The following is a 13,648-nucleotide window of genomic DNA, read 5'->3' as shown; positions in this document are numbered from 1 at the left end:
AATAAAACTTCAATCTTAAAATGAAAGCACAGCTTTTGTTTACTGAATTTAATATGAGAGAGTTTTAAATGCTGCGTTATAACTTCTGACAATAGAGATCCTTGACAGAAGTGTCCACACTTCTCTACTTCTAATGACAAATGATGCTGCATGTAGAGTGCATGCCTATTTCCTGATAAGTAGTCGGCACTAAACATTTTCCATTTTGTTTTAAGTCAGTTTGTTGTACTTGACATTTGTGCCAACGAAAAGACCTGTGTCTTTAACAGGTGATACTTTGGTCAGCCTTTGCAATATAGCTTTCTGTATCTTGAAAAGGTTAATACTTCAAGCTCTTAGACTAGATTATGGGCAAGGTAACCTGCAGATATGGGAGACTCCTGGTGGAGTTTCAAGAATGACAAGTCATAAAATACCATAGTGTAATATGTTTATTGCTACTTTGGTCTGATCTGTTCTGCTTGAAGTAGTGACACTTTCATTTGATTCTTGCAATGTTTTAGCATTTGTCATTTGAGCCGATGATGAAAATGTTTCTAGGGCCAAATGGCAAGCTTGCAAATGGAAGCACGCTTCTTCTCAGTGCAGACGTGTGTTCATAGCTACAGTTTGAACTTCCTTTGAATTTCTTCTAAAACATGTTGTGGGATTTGGACATAACAGTGTAGTTTGAGTAGGGCATGTTGTTAAAAGGATCATGGTGGGTACCCGTAACACTGTTATCTTTTAGTACTCTGTTTCAACAAAGACCACCCACTTTGGCTGTTTGAATATTGGATTTAATTCACATTTTAAAATGTGCATACAAAAGTCTGTAGAGTTCTTTATAGTACATCCTGAACAATTTTTTTTGGTGTTTAAACAAACAGAAATTTCAGTGTAGGTTTTTTTATTTTGGTTTAATTCTTGCAGAGGAGATGATTTATGATGATGTTGAAAATGGCGATGATGGTGGAAACAGCTCGTTGGAATACGGGTGGAGTTCAAGTGAGTTTGAAAGCTATGAAGAACAGAGTGATTCTGAGTGTAAAAATGGAATTCCCAGCTCCTTTTTGCGAGGCAACCACAAGAGACATGTATGTATCCTGCAGTGCTGCTCAGTTATTGAGGTTATCCTGATTTCCAACACTTGCCTTTCTCACCTGTATTTCCCTTCTCCTCAATCCAGTTTCAAATGCCAACAGCATCTTTTTAAAGGAGACCTGAATCAGTGTGGGAGTGAGACAGTCGGCAGCAAAATGTAACAGGGAAAAGAAAAGATGAAAATATTAAACGGAAACTCCTTAAAAAAAGAAAAAACTCAAATTGGATAAAAGCAAAATTTAAAAAGATTATTTTTGCTTGTGGACAGTTCTTCACCTTTTCCTCTTTTGCAGCTGCCGGATTAGTGTAAGTGGTAAATGAGTGTGGAAAATAATGTGAAGAGCAAATGGGGGTAAGCCTGACAAGACTTGAAGTTTTGGGATCCTTCAGGTGCTCAAAAGGCACAAAACTGTTCACCAGTGTTCCCTACCTTTCTGTCTTAGATCTGTACCACTTTGGTTGTTTGAAGGTGACTGAGCTTAAAAAAAAACCCAAATAAGAGATTTTTGTCATCGGAGAAGTGTACCATTTATTAAGGGGAGACGAGAGGTGGGGTGATGAAAATGATCCAGCTGTGTCACGTATCTGGTCTAGCATCTTTGGCTGCATCCGTGCCGCGGGAGGCAGGAGCGCACCGATGGCGTGGGTGCCTGCCCTCGCTGCGTCTGTCTGCACGTCGGGAGGAGCCCTGGGCTCCCTCCCGTGCTCTCGCTGCTTTGGCTCCTCTCCTTCTGCCCTTGTGCCCTGTCTGTGAGAGGGAAGGCTTGCCTGGGACGCGGGCAGCTTCCCGCTGCCGATTCCCCGCTCTGAGCGCTTGGAGGACGGGGGTGCGGGGCACAGTGGGGACGGGCAGGGTTGGGTTCAGTGCCTGAAGTCACTGCAGAAGCCTTGGGGCCCCCCAGTGTGTGCTGGCTAGGGATAGACCCCCAAGAGCCACTTCACTACTGCGTGTACCGTTAGCTGCTCCAGCACCCCGCGGCTGGAGGATGTAGAGGTAGCGGCCAGGGTGTTCTTCCATGAGACCCTTATTTTCATTTTGCAAGTTTCTTATCTTGAGAATAAAAGCCTCACTGTCTGTGCTTTCTCCCAGAACACATTATCAGCTCTCCCCTCACCTCCATCCTTGCTGCCCGTCCTTTGGAAATCAGGGAGCGAGCAATTCACTGCAAGACTTGAGCCCACCCAAATCAGCACTTTAAGCTGAGTGCTCATCCTCTGGTTTTGTTGTGGCTTTGTCCCGACTAGAACAAGTTTAAGCTATTGCAGCTGTTTCGTTCTGGGGAGTTCTTTAATGTATGGGGTTTGGTTTTGGGGTTTTTTTGTTTGTTTGTTTTTTAAATACCTTTGGAAGAGACTAGGAAATGCCTTTGCATGTCATTGTGTAGATCTTAATATGGCTGCTGGTTTGTTCGTTTCTTTTTTTAATGTTTTTCTGTTGTCTGTAGCTTCAGCTTTGGCCATAGTCATAGTTGTCTATTTACACATGTGCACAAAGCAAGGTTTAAAGCTGTTTTTTAAACACTTAACAAGTATACTTCGATCTGTCACAGGAAACTGTTGGCAGTGGGTTGAGAGTGGTGGTGCCAGGATCAGGCGCAGAGTGAGCAAGGGTGGTGGGAGGAGAAAGGCATGCTTGGGGGTACTGCTCTGCAGCTGGCTTTCCCAGGCCTGTGACGAAAGGTTTTGAGAATTGCTGTGTGAGGATGGGGATTAGGAGTCTAGGGACACATTAGTTGGTGGACGGAGAAGTCAGAGAGGCTGCTGTACCTGGATGGGTTACTGGGAGGTAGAGAAGTCAGGAAACTAGAGAAGGGGTTTGGCAGAGCATGAGGAAAGACAGAAACTTTAGGATTCCTGAAATTAAAACAAACAAACAAAAACCCCCAAAACCCCAACCGACCAACCAAAACAAAAAAAACCCCAACGCTCCCTACACCAGCACTTCAACACAGGTAGAAATCACTCCACTTTATACCTTTTTTCTGTATCCATTCCTTACACTAACTCTCACTTCTCCTCAGGTCTTGTGATGGATGTAACAGTATTTTCCCAGCACATCTCCTTCTGTAGCCTTTCAAAGCGTGTGAGGGACTTGCTTTGCTTATTATCTTTAGTGTCCATTCCAAAGTATGGGAAGGTTGGAGGTGGGATTTTTAATTTTAAATGCTATTATGACTTCCCCCAAAGTCATGTTTTCATTATGATTCTTGATTATTATTTTATTTATTTATTTAAGACTGGAAGGTTTTTGTGCTATTAGATATTCCTAGTCTGTGAACCAGATGCTGTTCTTAATTATACTGCTGTAATGCTAGAATCATCATGCTGGAGGTAATCGCATCCTGACCCAGCTTCGTGGAGCTAAATGCTAGACCTGTCCCTTCATTTTCGACTCAGTAGGCCTTCTCTTTCCTGATGCTTTCATATCCTGCCGAATAACTCTGTTGACATCAAGCTGAGGGTTTTTCCATTGGACTTCTATTATAGGGTGCATCAAATATTTTTTTTTTTTTTCTGGTTACATTTTAACCTCTTTTATCTGGCATTCTCAAAATGTTTCACAAATGTTAATTAGTATTGCAGAGCGTTTGTCTGCAATCTTCTCCTTACCTTGGAAATGGATAAATTCATGTACGAGATGGTTATACCCATGGTCATATGATGAGACTGATAGATGCATGTGGAAATTACAAGACTGCGCGCATCCTCCCCTGTTAGTGTCTCCTTACCTGACTCATTGGCACTGTCGATCTCCATCTTCTCAGGTGCCAGCAGCCTCCACAGGTTCTTCAGCCTTTGAGAATTGTTCTGATTCACTGTATTGAAGGGTACTCAGAAATATACTCGCTAGGATTTGTGCTCCAACGAATGATGCTGGTGGTTAAAGCTGATGCATTGTTTCCATACAGTTTATAAGAGATGTGCACAATATAGTTAATACACAGTTAGCTTAGCCTAAGTGACTTTGCCCCTCTCTTTACACAGTTGCCAGCGTAGCAGAAAGGTGCCTGGCTGAGTTTCAGAAAGTTCAGCGATGCACAGGAGTGATGGGCCATTTGTCAGGTTGGAGCTTCCCTAAATGATAATTTTCCCTCAGTTGTCTGTGTATCGGTAGGCAGATGGGGCAACATGCATGATATACGCGAGTACTTTAGCACGAAGTTTGCACTACAGGCTTTTTGAAAAGATTGTGTCTTTTTATACACCGTAGCTTTCCCATGACCTAACGCGTTTAAAGGAGCATTATGAAAAAAAGATGAAAGATTTGATGGCAAACACTGTGGGAGCGGTAGAGATTCAGCAACTAAAGCAAAAACATGAGCTGAAGGTAGTGTAGTTGATTTTTGTAACTAGCTATGTTTAAATTATTGCTATTCCAACCCAGACAATGTTGTCTTTTTCTTTCAATAATTACTTGAAAAAGCGGACAATAATTTGCACGAAATGAATTCTAAATGTGCTGGATTGTTACTATGCAGTTTGTCTTAAAAGTACTTTGTTGAGGCCCTTTTCTCATGCTTATTTTTAACGGTAACAGTTTCAGAAGGTGAGATAGAGCATTGTCCTTCCCTGCTGACTGGTGCCCTTATCCCAGCGTGGGAGCCAGGAGTGCAGCCCCGGCGCCTCTCTGAGACCCGGGTGAGCTCTGCAGGGCTGGCCTGGCCCTGGTGCTCCAGCAACGCGGGATCAAATTGCGGGAGTCAGAATCTCCCTGCTCTCTGTTCTGAATGCAGCCAGTATGAAAAGGCTGGGGTTTTGCTAAAAGCTTCGTCTCAAACCAAGAAATTGCCTGATTACAGCAAGACAGCTTTGTTTGTGTTCTGGTGTCGCTGATGATGTCAGCACAGCTCTGACAGTAGTGGGGATTTTTTTTGCCTTGGTGGCATTTTGGGAAAGCAAAAGTACAAAGTGTTTTTTTAAATAAGCATTTCCTAGCAAAACAACGCTCCATTTTTATTTTTTTTAATGAAATTTCTTTTTGCCGTAGTATGTGTACTATAAAATTATGAGATTCTTAATTAAATCAACTTATTTCTTCAATTAATGAAATTATTAGTTGTAACATATTCTGCAAAACAGTGTTTATTTAAGAATATAGTTAATACAGAACTGAGTCTAGGGGATTATCTTTAGGTCAAAAATACTTTGGCAGAGTTAGTGGGACATTGGAAGATGGACAAGAACCCTGGCTGTTAATGACCTCTTCATAGTGTTTATTATATTATGTGAAAAGCATTTGAGGCTATTTTGAGTTCAGACGTTTGATGCAGAAGGGTTCTTAAGCATTTCTGCTATTTTAGGCTTGCATACAATATTGCCATGAAGTAAGTCCCTTTCTCAGGGTTTGATTATTTTTTTTTTAAAGAAAAAAGTACAGGTGCTCAGATCTGAGCTTTGATGGATCTGTGTACTTACTATATATTCCTTTGACTTTGGGCTATATTTATAGCCTAAACTACTTGACAGTGTTCTTTATAAAGATATTTTCATCAAAAGTGTTCTGCATGGTATGCTCAAACATGTTCCTGTTACTCACTGAACACGCAGACTGTGTTTTTTTATCTTACAGATGCAAAAGCTTATGAGAGCTGCTAGAGAAGGTACCAAAGATGGGCTTGAAAAGACAAAAGCAGCTGTGAAAAAGGGTCGTTCTTTCATTAGAACAAAATCTTTTATTTCTCAAGGTATGTGCCAATTATACCGTGTTTGTAACTCTCTCTAGTAATTTCTGAGAAAGGAAGTGAATAGCCTAGCAGGTTTTTGTACTGGGAGCTGAGTACTGGATGCATGAAATCAGCTTTAGATCAATAAATTATGGTATAATACTCAGTTCAGATGACAGTATGGTCAATGCATCTTGGGTAGTTTTAGGGTTGGGCCAAGAACCTGAATGACCTGAGGACCACAGAAAAGGGTCCACTTAAAAGCAACAACAACAAAAAATCCCACCAAACAGTGTCATAGATGCTATCCAGGTGCTGGTATGTGGGAGTATGGAAATTACATTGAGGTACTAAGTTTGTTCAGATCCCTCCATCGGGTAATTCCTGCATGTCAGGAAAGTCTGCTGTTAGGACATGGTTTTCAGTAGAGTGATAGTTGACTATTTAAAACGTTTGTCATGGCCAAGGGATAACAAACACTTTCCATGCTTAAGAGTAGAAGCAAGGGAAGAGATTGTTCTGCTTTATCACAGTTCGGTGATTTTTGATGAAAGCTGAGTTTGGATTGGGAAAACAGGAAGTGGTCTAAAATCAAAGAGCTAAAAGTATTTGTGTTCTTTCTCTAGTTAAGAGCAAATGTCAGCCCTCTGTCATGAGCCTCAGCAGCAGCTGAGCAGCAGCAGTCCACAGTTAATTTTTGCGAGAGGCAGGGGGTAGTAACTGAATACAAACTCATTTCTTCTTCAGGATAAGTCTGAGAGATAGTATTTCTTTCTGTTCAAGTTTCTGCCCAACTAATTGAATGGTTATTACTTCAGAGCTTATAAAACTACAGTTTTAGGAAGCTAAAACCACAAGACTGAACAAGACATTTTTAGTGAGCAAGCTAGCATAAAGCTGCATCCTTATCTGTAAGGACCAGGACACATCTTATGTCCCTGTCACAGCCTCTTAACTGCTTCTGAGCTTACCTAATTCACAGAGAGAAAATAGAGAGTTATTTGCACACACTTTAGTGATCAAAAATGTATCCTCAACTTCCTGCTGTTTCACAGGAGAAGGGTGATCTGCTTCAGCCCGGCAGCGTTATAGTGGACCTGGCATTCATCCTTGCGTTTCTAGAGGTTAGGTAGCAGACACAGGATATCTGTGGACAGTTTAATCCCTTAGCCACTTACCAAATCAGGGAGCTAGTGACGAATTTGTCAGATAAACTCATGAATTCCTCCCAGCTCACAGATCTGCTTCCCTTCCCTTTTTATTCTAAGACACAGTTTCTCATAATGTTCTTTCTTTCTCTCCTTTGCTCATGTCTGCTTGTTTGGCTGGCTTCGTACTGCCACCTATCACTGCACTTTGGTGGTGCTTCTTGCATAAAATTGGTATGTAGGGAGCAATGCAGAATCCCTCACTCTCATTTCTGATGAAAGTCAACATCTTGGTACATTTGGCTACTTACTTTAGTTCCGTTATGGAAGAGTGTATGGAATTTTTTTAAGCTGAATCATATTACAGGTGTGTTTAATTTCTTCCCAGAGGTCATTTATTTTAAAACTGCTGGCCCTGAAGCTGCAGTGTTTTAACCCTAGTTGTCATGGCCTGCACTCCGGACAGCCCTGTTCTTCTGGCTGTGAAGAGGGAGTAGAGGTCAAGCAAAAAATGCATAGGCTGTCTTCTGCTGTGTGGATTTTAGGATTTTGAGGTACCTTTGAAAGATGTTCTGTAATAGAGTGCCTATTGGTGGTGGTATTTATGTGATTTCACAGGTGTACAGAAGTGCTGGGAAATTTCTTTTGTTTGGTAAGTGAAAATAAGACTGCTGTATAATTACTGTGCTTGGATGATAGTATCTTTTGCTTTTTTTTTTCTTTCAATTTACATGTGGTAAAAGTTGACATTTTGGTTATTCAATTATCTGTAGATCATAGATCATCATGTCTGGAAGAAGAAGAGCTAAATTTATTTATTGATGTGGACTGTATGCATACAGAAGCAATTATGACTCCCATGCCTGAAGGATTATCACAGCAGCAGGTAGTAGGCTTTTGGAAATAAGATCTGCCTCTTTTTCCTCCCCTTTTGCTGTACATCAATGCCTCCCAGGTGCCTCGTTCTTCAAATATATCGGTGTTTAATATAAATTAAGTGGACATCAAATTGAGAACTTATTAAATAGTTTTCTGAAAATTGGTATGTGTGCATATAGTTGCATCAGTCCTGAATTCAGCCAGAGATACAAAATGCTGTTTTGCATTATAAAATTATCTATAATAATTATATGGTTTCACTATCTGAACACTTAAACTAAATGTGGTGGTTTTGAGTGGAACAGAAAAGAGTTTAAACGTTTTTACTGAGTCAGAAGACATTGCTCCAGGATTTCTATTTTAAATGTAGAGAATATCCTGTATGCTATCTGAATCTTAAGGTTCCTCCTGTTTAAAAAAACCTTGTCCCCAGTAAAGTCAAGTCTACAGAAGAGTATATTTTGCTGTTCTCCACCTCAAACTCTATAGTCACTGTGGAAACCACTTCAAAAAACAATGAATTCGGCATCAGTTAGAAATTTTGGCTGAAAATAAATCCTGTGGGTTCATGTTGCTGTATTGTTATGACAAGTAATAACTATATGAGAGTTTTTAGCTTCTTATGGTGTCAAGTCAGGAGTTGATCAGTACCTTCAGAAAATGAGGAAAAAAACAAATTAAGGGGCAGTTGAGGAGAGTGGTATAAGTTTTTTTTTTGTTGTTTGCTTGGTGAGGTTTATTTTTCTAAAGCATTTAGCACAGTGAAACGCTAATCTTGTAACAGTGCAACTACCGAACTGTGGTACGTTACTGTAAGGTTTCATTATAATGGAAGATCTCAGCATCAGTCTGAATGCTGTCTTTTCCTTCTTTCCAAATAGGGGTTTGAGAGTTTCACTCGGTTTTATTGTAGGTAATTAAAAAGAAATGTATCCTTTTTTTGAAAAATAGAGTGCTCTTAGTTTGGAGCTAACTAGAAATTGTTGTGTAGGTCATGATGTATGTTGCTTATCCACCCAGGAGGAACTGCCCAAGTGGGCAGGAGCGGAGTCAGGAAAGCCAAGCTCAGCTGGAGCTAGTGAGGTGTGAAGGGCAACAATGGAAGGTTTCTTCTACGTACATCGGCAGCAAAAGGAAGGCTAAGAAAAATAAGGGTCTGCTGCTTGATGGGGCAGGGACCCAGTGACAAAGGGCCCTGAAAAGATGGAGGTACGCAGTGCCACCTTTCCCTCAGCTTTTCCTGGTGAGGTTTGTCCTCGGGCCACCAAAGCCCCTGAGCCCGGAGGCAGGTCCTGCTGGGGTGAAGCATTACCTGCAGTTTCGGGTACCAAGGCCAGCTGGACATACGGGTATCCGTGGGACCAGGTGGGGCGGATTTGAGGGTGCTGAGGGTAAGGCCTTTATCTGTCGTCTAAGATCACAGTGATCAGAAGACTGGAAGAAGGTAAATGTCACACCCTCATCCTCAAGAAGAGCAAGAAGGAGGATCCAGACTGGCCTCACCTCAGTCCCTGCAAAGGTGATGGAGCAAATGCCCCTGGGAGCTGCTTCTGGGTTTGGAAGGACAGGAGGGTGATGGGGAACAGTCGGCATAGATGGACCAGCATCCATTTGTGCCTGACCAGCTTAAGTCCCTTTAAGATGTCTGGCTTGCAGACAGAGGAGAGCAGAGGCTGTCATCTACCTCTGCTCTAGCAAGGCTTTCGGCAGTCTGCCGAAGGACCCGTGTAGCCGTATAGGTGAGATGTAGTTTGTATGGGTGAGCTAGAAGGTGGGTGGAAAACGGGCGAGGAGGGCACGGTGCTCAGAAGAAGGTTGTAGCGCGTGGCGCAGCGTCGGGCGGGTGGGCAGCGTTCGCGGTGTCCCCCGGGAGCGATGCGGGGCCCGTGGTGTGTAATGCCTTCGTGTACGGTCCGGACACCGGCTGCAGCCCACGGTCGGAGGCGATGCCAAAATTGGGGGGGTGCAGCAGGCCGTGCCACGAAGGAGCCGACTTTGTGGATGTGCTTGTTTTAAACAGCAGGTGGCACGATAGCTTTTGTTTAAAACCTGGTGCCTGTTTAAGTCCTATGTCCTGGGTTGGGTCTCAGTCCTGACAGCTTTTGCTTCATTTTGATACTGGCACCTGAATTCTTACCATAAGTTGTTTGCATGCAACTGTTAGGAGCAAAAATGTGAATTTAATTGAGTTGAACTTGCATGCAGGCTTCTTGTAAGTTGTGTGTATCTATTGCAGTAACCTGTCGGCACTACTAAGTATCTATTTTGTGTATAATAGAGCCTGAAAATAAAATTTGCTGCAGATGTTTATTCTTTTCAGAAGAATGAACTGTGACTAAACGTAGAGTTAGTATCCTTTACTAGAGCAGCTGATGCATGCCAAATAAGACACTGCTAAATCTGTTCTAAACAAAAATTAGACACAACTAATTTTACCTCATGTATCTTTAGGCAAGGCCTCAAAAAATTTTGAAGTCTTCCTTTGAAAAGCCAGTCCATGAAAGAAAATCCTCGCATGACCTGCATTTAACTTAATAATGCAAAATACAAGTGTGGAGAATTAAAGGCAGCCATGGCAGAGGAGGCAGGAGACTGTGGGGATCAGGAGCAGAGAGAAGCAACTCTGAGATGTGAGGCTCGTGGTCATTTAGGCTAGCTTAAAATAGCAAAAGAAGCAGTTTTGCCTTCCCCTGTAGTTGTGGGAAGTAGTTTGATCCTGCCCTTGTGCTGTCTTCTCCCTGAGAGTCGCGCTTTTGAAAGCCCTGCGATGAGCTGGATTAGGAAATGGATTTGGGTGAAAACAAGTGCTTAAAACCTGCAAGAAATCTAATCCGTAACAGTAAGAAGTTTTAATTTTAAACCAGAGCTGCTCCCCAGTACTTCCTGTCATGTCACCTGCACATGAATACAAAGTGTGTTTTGGCTGAATTACAGAAGCAGGAGGTGGAGAAGGAGGTGTGATAAATATCCTGTAGTTTGTAAACATGAAATATGGTAGCATTTCCTGAAGCTCTTACAACTGTCAGTGTGTATGAATACAGATCAGATGGGTTTTCACTTATGCGTGGTAATGCCCAAAAAAGAATGCTGACTTGCTTAGATACTTTCTCAGTGGTACAGTTTATATGGCCTTACCTTAAAAAGGCAATTAATGTTTGCTTATTTGTTCTTCAGGTTACTCCTAATAAATTTATAAAACACATTAAAAAAAGAAAGTTAGTCTTGAAGACTGATTTTGAAAACTGGTTACTATTTTGTTGCAGCAATTCACCAAAGTAGCCAACATCATCTTATACCTGTTATTATTTATATTAATGCTTAAATTTATACATCTAAAATTAAAAGACAAGTTTCAAAAGTAATGCTTGCAATTGCAACAGTCAGCAAAGATTACAGGTATAGATACAGTAACTGTTGTGTTCTTTAAAATAAATAATTCCAGAGTAATAGTAAATTTAATTACTTTTGAAAAGGTACAGTATTATTTTATTGCAGTTCCAATATTGAAATCTGTGTTTCTCGTGTTTTGTTAATGTGAGAATTCTATCATCAGCATTCCCAACTATGATGAACGTTACCTGATTAGAGCTTCAGACAAAACTTTGTTTCTTCAACAGGTTGTGAGAAGGTATATTTTGGGCTCTGTAGTTGACAGTGAGAAGAATTACGTGGATGCTCTCAAAAGAATCCTGGAGGTACCTTAATCTAACCTAATATCTTTTGCATTTTATAATTTGTAAATTTGAAAAATATTCAAATCCTTAAACAATCTGTAGTATGGCTCAAATAGATTTTGCTACAGATGCTTCATGCCAAATGCTTAGAGAGTTTTTGTGTGTATACTGTTACATAAGTTGGTTTTTTTGTGCTTGTAGAAGACTCTTTTTTTTGTTTGTTTGTTTCCTTAAATCTATTTATGGATTATTTTTTTCCGTCCACAGCAATATGAGAAGCCCCTTTCAGATATGGAACCAAAATTGTTGAGTGAAAGAAAACTCAAAATGGTCTTTTATCGAATTAAGGAAATTCTTCAGTGCCATTCAATGTTTCAGATTGCGCTGGCGAGTCGTGTATCTGAGTGGGACTCTGTTGAAATGATTGGTGATGTCTTTGTTGCTTCAGTAAGCAAATGCATCTGAACAGATAATCTGTTTTTATTTTAGCCTTGTTATTTCATCTCCGTATCTTTCTGTCTAACTTGGCCACTTTATTCCCGTATTCTCCAATGCCTATGGCAACTGTCAGAGTATGTATGTACCATCCTGGTAAGAAAACTGACATCAACACATGTCTTCGGCTTGGTTGGCAAATGTGAAAAGATCGTGGGCAAAATTTTCAGGCTTTGATCAAGCTTTCAGACATTTAAATAAACAGTTTCTTTTTCTGAGAATATAGAGATTCACAAACCCACCTAGATTAAGGTGAGATTGAGGCTCAGTATCTCTTAAAAAGTAGGTAGTCATGCATGGTATGTTTGTTGGGGGTAGAAAAAATACAGCAGGTGTTGGCCTGAATTCCTGGGTTTTAACTGAGCCTGGGGTACAGGTAAAGATTCTTTGTAAAACACTATCCCACCCTTAATAGAAGTCCATCCAGTAAAGGACTGTTAAATTAGAGAAAATAAGAAGTGGCCTTGGTTGATAGAAAGACATTGCTACCACTGCAAGTGTGTGGACAGAAAAGGCTGCCTACCTGCTGGTTGAGGGCTTTGTTTTGTTAGCACCCAGCTGCTGGAAATTACCACCTTTTCCTGCCTGCTGTATGAGAGCTGGGATCTGTATCTCCAAGTGTTTTGACCCCATTTCAGTCAAAATGAAATGGTTACTAAAGATTTGCTGTTTAAAACAAACCTGTCTTGTTTTGACTGAAGCAAGTTAGGTGGTGTTAATGAGACCGGCTCTGCAGAAGAGAGGAATGAAGTTACTAAGAAGGAAATGGGCAGGAATCTTGCCTTTCACGTGGCTGTTTGCAGACCACACAACCTGTCTGCTTTCTTGGTAAACACTTACCAGCTGAAGGTGGGGCATGAAGGCCTTGACACTTCACTGGTTCACCAGATCTGGAAGATAGGGAGCAGTGAGATGATCAGGGGATTCCAGCAGCCGCTTTGAATCTCAGTGGATGGCCTTTGATTGCCCTTAGTCCTCAGACTCCGCCCTAGTGTCATAGCCAAGGTGAAGCTATTTCTATAAATTTACATTTTGTAATTCACAGCTGTTACATCTTTAGGTTTCCAACCTGTCTCCTACAGAAAGATTATTTGGGCATCACCAGTATTTCTGTAGATCCAGCACTAAGCCAGGCAAAGCCCTTAGCTCTGAGGAAGGCAAGTCCTTAATGGTCAGAGGTCTAGATACTTATGCTTTCAGGGCTCTTTTGTATTTATAGTTCAGGTTTCCCCTTTTATCTTTTCAGTTTTCTAAATCTATGGTATTGGATGCATACAGTGAATATGTAAACAACTTCAGTACAGCAGTAGGGATTCTCAAGAAAACATGTGCCACAAAACCTGCCTTTTTAGACTTCCTAAAGGTAAGTTTGTACAATCTTAAAGCAGCTGGGCATATGATATAAGACAGTATAAACTATAAGTTAAGAGGAAATTTGACTGTTGATACTGTATATTGTGTGACTTTTTATGGACTTTGGTTTTATGGGTTTGGCACAAAAAATCCCCAGACAATTCACTTCTGCTGTATTTTTGGATTTCGGATGTATTTTGAACTGCAGAGTAGTTTTGTTGTTGTTCAGATCAGTTTATTGGTGTTTGCATGACTGTACTTGGCAAAACATTGGGATTCTTTCATATCAGGTGAGCTTCGAGTAATAGTTCACCATCTGAGGCCTCTTCCTATTTGGAATTTATTTTACTTC

The 13,648-nt window shown here is 41.0% G+C and overlaps 1 protein-coding gene across 4 annotated transcripts in view; it reads left to right on the top strand.

Moving 5' to 3' along the window:
* ARHGEF10 (Rho guanine nucleotide exchange factor 10) overlaps positions 1-13,648 on the top strand; it is a 119,153-nt gene that overhangs the window by 38,527 nt on the left and 66,978 nt on the right. For 3 of the 4 annotated variants that reach the window (XM_049818615.1, XM_049818616.1, XM_049818614.1), the window contains 7 exons: positions 913-1,076; positions 4,295-4,411; positions 5,654-5,768; positions 7,669-7,781; positions 11,392-11,469; positions 11,716-11,895; positions 13,190-13,306. In XM_049818615.1, coding sequence (XP_049674572.1) covers positions 913-1,076; positions 4,295-4,411; positions 5,654-5,768; positions 7,669-7,781; positions 11,392-11,469; positions 11,716-11,895; positions 13,190-13,306 — 884 coding nt within the window. The remainder of the gene's footprint in view (positions 1-912; positions 1,077-4,294; positions 4,412-5,653; positions 5,769-7,668; positions 7,782-11,391; positions 11,470-11,715; positions 11,896-13,189; positions 13,307-13,648) is intronic. The other variant, XM_049818617.1, reaches the window with a different exon arrangement.

This window comes from Accipiter gentilis, chromosome 16 (assembly GCF_929443795.1).
Source record: "Accipiter gentilis chromosome 16, bAccGen1.1, whole genome shotgun sequence".
NCBI lineage: Eukaryota > Metazoa > Chordata > Aves > Accipitriformes > Accipitridae > Astur > Astur gentilis.
Note: the sequence above shows the minus strand (reverse complement) of the source record. Positions and strands in the feature narration are given on the sequence as shown.